Source organism: Neltuma alba, unplaced genomic scaffold, assembly GCF_004799145.2.
Source record: "Neltuma alba isolate B1F8T4 unplaced genomic scaffold, ASM479914v2 tig00000737_pilon, whole genome shotgun sequence".
NCBI lineage: Eukaryota > Viridiplantae > Streptophyta > Magnoliopsida > Fabales > Fabaceae > Neltuma > Neltuma alba.
The window spans coordinates 4,833-11,181 of record NW_021632164.1 but is presented as its reverse complement, the minus strand read 5'-3'; the positions used below and the strand labels follow the sequence as shown (position 1 = coordinate 11,181).

Genomic DNA, 6,349 nt, shown 5'->3' with positions numbered 1-6,349 from the left:
TCCATAACCATGACTTCCCACAACCAATATAGAAGCATGATGTTTGTCCACAGCATCGCAAAGCACGTTTTTGGCGTCTCCTTCCATTACTTCAACTTCTACATCATTTACCTGGAGATACAGTCACTTAATTTTTCCTTAGGATAAATATATAAAGTATTTCAAGCCTCCAGCATTAGACCCTTTTTTTGGATCAAAAGAAATATCGGGTGTATTTGGATTTGACTTAGAAAAATTAAAATGATTGGAGAACAAGTAATAGTTGCCTGTAAAAAAAAAAAAATTCAATGTTCAAAATTGATTTTGATTTTAGCATGAGTGTTTAGATATACTACTATTTTAATAAAGTCACGATTTTTTTTTAATCCAAATAGCCGCTATGGATCCAAAAATTTAGGGATAAATACATCTACAGACACATCAGAGTAAACTATAAACGCATCAACGTAAGAAACCAAAATTGAACAAGCATTGAGAAGATTTTTATAGGACTAGTGATATTGGGGCGAGGGACCGACTAGAATCAAGTAATGAACAGTCGGTTGATCTAGGTAGGACCTTAAGAGGACCTTTCTCTTACAACCCTAGTCTTGAAAACACCACAAGGTTGATCAATCCCTTGATACCGTCGAGTATTCTTATGAGAATATAAGGATGCAAGAAAAGCTCACACAGAGAGAAATAAACTCAATTCTCATTCATCTAAGTCTTCCTTTTAAGTACAAAAACGTAGCCTATATATAGGCAACCATAGAATACTCTAGAATAAGCATCTTAAGACATAAATGCTAGAAATGATGTCTCATTAATGATTATTTGATTATGGAAGGCATCATTTATTATATAGAAATAAAAGGAAACAACTTAAACTTCAAGAACAAGTCTGCTATTTGAAAATAAGAAACTATAAAATAGGAAACTAATTAAAATAAACAGAATCCTAATTAATGTTAATAATATCACTCTTGATACTTTTTGAATTTTCTTGGATCTTCCAAATGGACTTTCATTGCTATTCACGTCCAAAAGTATAAATGAGCCTTTTAGATATCCATTTGGGCTTGAATGTAGTTGAATCATGTTATGAAACTCCCATGGTCCATAGCACAATGCATTTGAGCCCCAATTTAAAAGATTATAGCTCCCATGGACTTCTCTATGCATATATAATTGCGTTGGGTCTTCAACAACATGGGAATTGGCTTCAAATGCTCTTTTTGGTCTCTTAGAACGTGTTCTTATCTTTCTCAAGGTCCAAGTGTTCACACTTCGATAACTTATATGCCATGGTGGTTTTCAGGGTGGCCTTCCATATGTCACGTTAAGCTCCGTCTGTATCCACGTCATCATCCAAGGAATTATCCATGTGCTCCTCCACGTAAGTATTCTCTATAAATCCCTTGAATACTTTGAAGGGCTTATTGGGCTTCTAACTGAAGGAATGCTATTTGGGCTTCATAACCTCCATATTCAACGCCTCTTGATTAGCTAGAATCAAGTAATGAACGGACGGTTAATCTAGGTAGGACCTTAAGAGAACCTGTCCCTTACAACCCTAGCCTTGAAAACACCACAAGGTTGATTAATCCCTTGATACTATCGAGTATTCTCATGAGAATACAAGGATGCAAGCAAAACTCACGTAGAGAGAAACAAACTCAATTCTCACTCATCTAGGTCTTCCTTTTAAGTACAAAAACGTAGCATATATATAGGCAACCATAAAACACTCCAGAATTAGCATCTTAAAACATGAATGCTAGGGATGATGCCTCATTAATGATTATTTGACTATGGAAGCCGTCATTTATTACATCGAAATAAAAGGAAACAACTTAAACTTAAAGAACAAGTCTGCTATTTGAAAATAAGAAACTATAAAATAGGAAACTAATTAAAACAAACAAAATCCTAATTAATGTCAATAATATCCCTCTTGATGCTTCTTGAATCTTCTTGGATCTTCCAAATGGACCTTCATTGCTATCATGTCCAAAAGTATAAATAGGCCTTTTAGACATCCATTTGGGCTTGAATTAGTTGAATCACGTTATGGAACTCTCATGGTCCATAGCACAATGCATTTAGGCCCCAATTTAAAAGATTATAGGTTTGATGGAATCCTCCATGCATATATAACTGTGTTGGGCTTCAACAACATGGAAATTGGCTTCAAATGCTCTTTTTGGTCTTTTAGAACGTGCTCTTATCTTTCTCAAGGTCCAAGTATTCATACTCCGATGACTTATATGCCATGGTGGTTTTCGGGGCGGCCTTCCATATGTCATGTTAAGCTCTGTATGTATTCATGTCATCATCCAAGGAATGATCCACGTCCTCCTCCATGTAAGTATTCAAGCTATAAATCCCTTAAATACTTTGGAGGGCTTGTTGGGCTTCTAATTGAAGGAGTGCTATTTGGGCTTCATGACCTTCATATTCAACGCCTCCTGACCAGCTAGAATCAAGTAACGAACGAACGATTGATCTAGGTAGGACCTTAAGAGAACCTGTCTCTTACAACCCTAGCCTTGAAAACATTATAAAATTGATCAATCCCTTGACACTATCGAGTATTCTCATGAGAATACAAGGATGCAAGCAAAGCTCACGTAGTGAGAAACAAACTCAATTCTCATTCATCTAAGTCTTCCTTTTAAGTACAAAAAGTAGCCTATATATAGGCAATCATAGAACACTATAGAATCAGCATATTAAGACATAAATGCTAGGGATGATGCTTCATTAATGATTATTTGACTATGGAAAGCATCATTTAGTACATAGAAATAAAAGGAAATAACTTAAACTTCAAGAACAAGTCTGCTATTTGAAAATAAAAAACTAATTAAAACAAACAGAATCCTAATTAAGGTCAATAATATCACTCTTAATGCTTCTTGAATCTTCTTGGATCTTCCAAAGGACCTTCAGTGCTATTCACGTCTAAAAGCATAAATAGGCCTTTTAGACATCCATTTGGACTTGAATGTAGTTGAATCATGTTATGGAACTCCTATGGTCCATAGCACAATGCATTTGGACCCCAATTTAAAAGATTATAACTCCAATGGAATCCTCCGTGCATATAATTGTGTTGGGCCTTTAATAACATGGAAATTGGCTTCAAATGTTCTTTTTGGTCTCTTAGAACGTGCTCTTATCTTTCTCAAGGTCCAAGTGTTCATACTCTGATGACTTATATGCCATGGTGGTTTTCAAGACGGCCTTCATATGTCACGTTAAGCTCCGTATGTATCCATGTCATCATCCAAGGAAAGATCCATATCCTCCTCCACGTAAGTATTCACGAGCTATAAATCACTTGAATACTCTAGATGGCTTGTTGGGCTTCTAATTGAAGGAGTACTATTTAGGCTTTATGACCTCCATATTCAACGCCTCCTGGTATGTTATCAACAAGTCTTTTTCATGGTATGAGGAAAAAAACAGAGAAAAACAAAATCATATTAAGAAAATTAATATTACCTTCAATCCTAAATATAAAAACTAATTGACTAATTTGAGGAGATTAAGAAAATAACTTTAGTCTGTTATCTGTGATAAACATATGTTTTTCAAAATAAACAATCCGTAAGTATCTTTATAACCACTCTCTAAACTTGGAAGCATGTTTTGATCTTACTGAGTTCATATGACTCAACTCACCTAAACTTTTTTGTAACAAAAAAGATCATCACACTTGTTAATAAACATTTTTGTGATATCGTGGGTTTATTTCACATTATTCAATTTTTTATAATCAAACACATTATTCAGTTTAAATTTAGGGGAAACTGTAAGCGCAAAAAAATATTTGGTAAAAAGAACTAAGAATATTCTTCCTTAAACACCAATAAAAAAACATGGAAGGAAAAATGCCAAGGAAAAAAATCAGTTGTAGATTTTTTACATTTTGACAAAGTATGCAAATTCTGCACAAACAAAAAAATTTGCTAACTGGTCTTCCATTTTCTATATCTTTAACTTCGGTTTTTTGCACCTTTTCCCCATATTCGTGAGAGAGTATGAATTCTGAGCCATTTTCACAAAATATCTTTGCTTGTAAGTCCTTTTTAGCAATACCCCATCAAAATTTACACTGACAATTTCAGCCCATAAACAAGCTACACTTTTTCACTGTGAGCATGATACAACACAGTGGTTATTTTAAGTGATTTTAGCTGGAGTGAAGTGAGAAATGTTTTTTTATTGTAAAACATAAAATTGACTTATTTACCTGATTTCCAAGCCTCCACTTAATGAGGTAGAACAATAACAAGAAACAACCCAGCCCAACATTCACACAGTAAGCATATAGGTACATTGCTTAAAACATAGCGATACATTCAATCTTCAACCGAGAGTAGATACAACACAGCCATGACTTTGAATGTTCTGGGAGCCCCCTAGGATCAATATTTAGCTGAAAGTACTTATTGGAGGCAGCCAAAGCATGCATATCAAAGTTCTTTTATTTTTTGGTCTTGGCCTGACACGCATATCAAAGTTCAGTGCTTGGGTTTTGGCTTCTTTACAATCATCACAGTGCAGTGGGCATGATGAGCACAATAGTCACTCACACTCCCTAACACAGCCCTGCAAGAGCACAAGCATCAACATGTCAAATGGAAGTTTTTTCTTTTTAAAAAAAATCTATATCAATTAATAAAGACGTTAGGTGTTAAAACAGCTTAATAAGACATAATAATCTCCAGAAAATCGTGAGATAAAACTGCGATAATGGTTAGTTGCAGTTACATACCTTTTTATAGCTCCATAACCGTGACTTCCCACAACCAATATGGAAGCATGGTGTTTGTCCACAGCATCGCAAAGCACGTTTCTGGCGTCTCCTTCTATCACTTCCACTTCTACATCATTTACCTGCAGATACATTCACGTCATTTTTTCCTTAGGATAAATCTATCAAGTATTTCAAGCCTCAAGCATTAGACCCTTTTGTTTTGGAGCAAAAGAATATCGGGTGGATTTGGATTTGAGTTGGAAAAATTAAATTTGAATGCAATTGATTTATAAGACTGATTTTGAATGTAATTAAAAAGTAAAATTGGGAAGCAAGTAATAGTTGCCTATAAGAAAAAAATCCAATGTTCAAAATTGATTTTGATTTTAACTCGAGTGTTCTAGATATATTACTATTTCCAAACAGTCGCTATGGATCCAAGAATTTAGGGATAAATACATCTACAGACACATCATAGTCACAGTGAACTACAATAACACATCAACATAAGAAACCAAAATAGGACAAGGATTGATTAGATTTTTATATCACTAGTCTTTCACACGGTAAGAGGGAAAGAACAGAGAAAACAAAATCATATTAAGAAATAGTGCGTACTGTTTTTATTTTCTTCTTTTCAGAGCCGTGACGCACGCTATAAACTATGAAACTGGAACCAGTTTCTCCGGAAATTTTTTTGTCATTTCTTCCTAGTATCATAAATCTCAGCGAAAACCTTGCTAGAGTCACTTCAATTCAAGGAAAGATTGAAGTTACTGAAAGAAGAAATGAAATAGCAGAAGGAGGAAACGAAACTGAATGATGGTAGTAATTGATGGTTAAATAAACAGATATCCAGTATTCGAAGTGATTATTAATTACCGATTTCCTGATGCAAAGCTCTTTGGCCTTTTCAACAACTTTTGTAGCCGTTCTTTTCAAATCCGCATCAACAATGGGCAAAACGTTATTAGCTCCTGCGAACAATGCATTTTAGATAGAGTTGTCGACGAATTTACAAACAGAGGAAACTAGAATCGATGAGAAAAATCATAATAATCAAGAATCGATGAGAAAATGGAGTAGCGTACCAGGGCCGGCGAGGCCGAGAGTGGAGATCGCAGAAGGTCTAGCATGAACAAGAATGAGCTTGAAGAGAGGATTAGGGGTGGAAGTGAAGAAGTGATCGAGAGCCCATTTGAGAGCATAGGCACTGTGCTCACTCTCGTCGATAGCCACCATCATCACTTGCTTCTCCGACGAGGTCGCCATGGAAACTCAGATGTTGCTCGCCGTCGCAGACGATCGCCCGTTCGCGCGTTTTAATTCCTGTATCGGCGTGGATGGAATTTGGAACGCCACCACAATACACTTCGCGTGCCGCTAAATTGACTCCATATTTATCCGGAGCATAGGCCAGTAAGGTGCGCAGAAACGACGTCGCATCCTTGTAATGTCCACGTGTAAAGTCTAGACTGGCTGCTATGTACGGAGTATGGACTATGGATTAGAATGCCAAGCTGTTTTATTTTATTACCATCACCACAATAGATGGTAGGCATATCAAGATAATCCGTACTGGTCTGATTCTTAATACAAATA

The 6,349-nt window shown here is 35.8% G+C and overlaps 1 protein-coding gene across 1 annotated transcript; it reads right to left on the bottom strand.

The window, feature by feature from the left end:
• Positions 1-4,190: 4,190 nt before the first annotated feature.
• Positions 4,191-6,099, bottom strand: LOC114744654 (universal stress protein PHOS34-like). The gene is made up of 4 exons (XM_028932818.1): positions 5,839-6,099; positions 5,630-5,724; positions 4,766-4,887; positions 4,191-4,599 (listed from the first exon to the last, which is right to left on the bottom strand). The coding sequence occupies exons 1-4, from the start codon at positions 6,017-6,019 to the stop codon at positions 4,512-4,514; spliced, it is 486 nt and encodes a 161-aa protein (XP_028788651.1). The 5' UTR covers positions 6,020-6,099; the 3' UTR covers positions 4,191-4,511.
• Between the last annotated feature and the right edge of the window lie 250 nt (positions 6,100-6,349).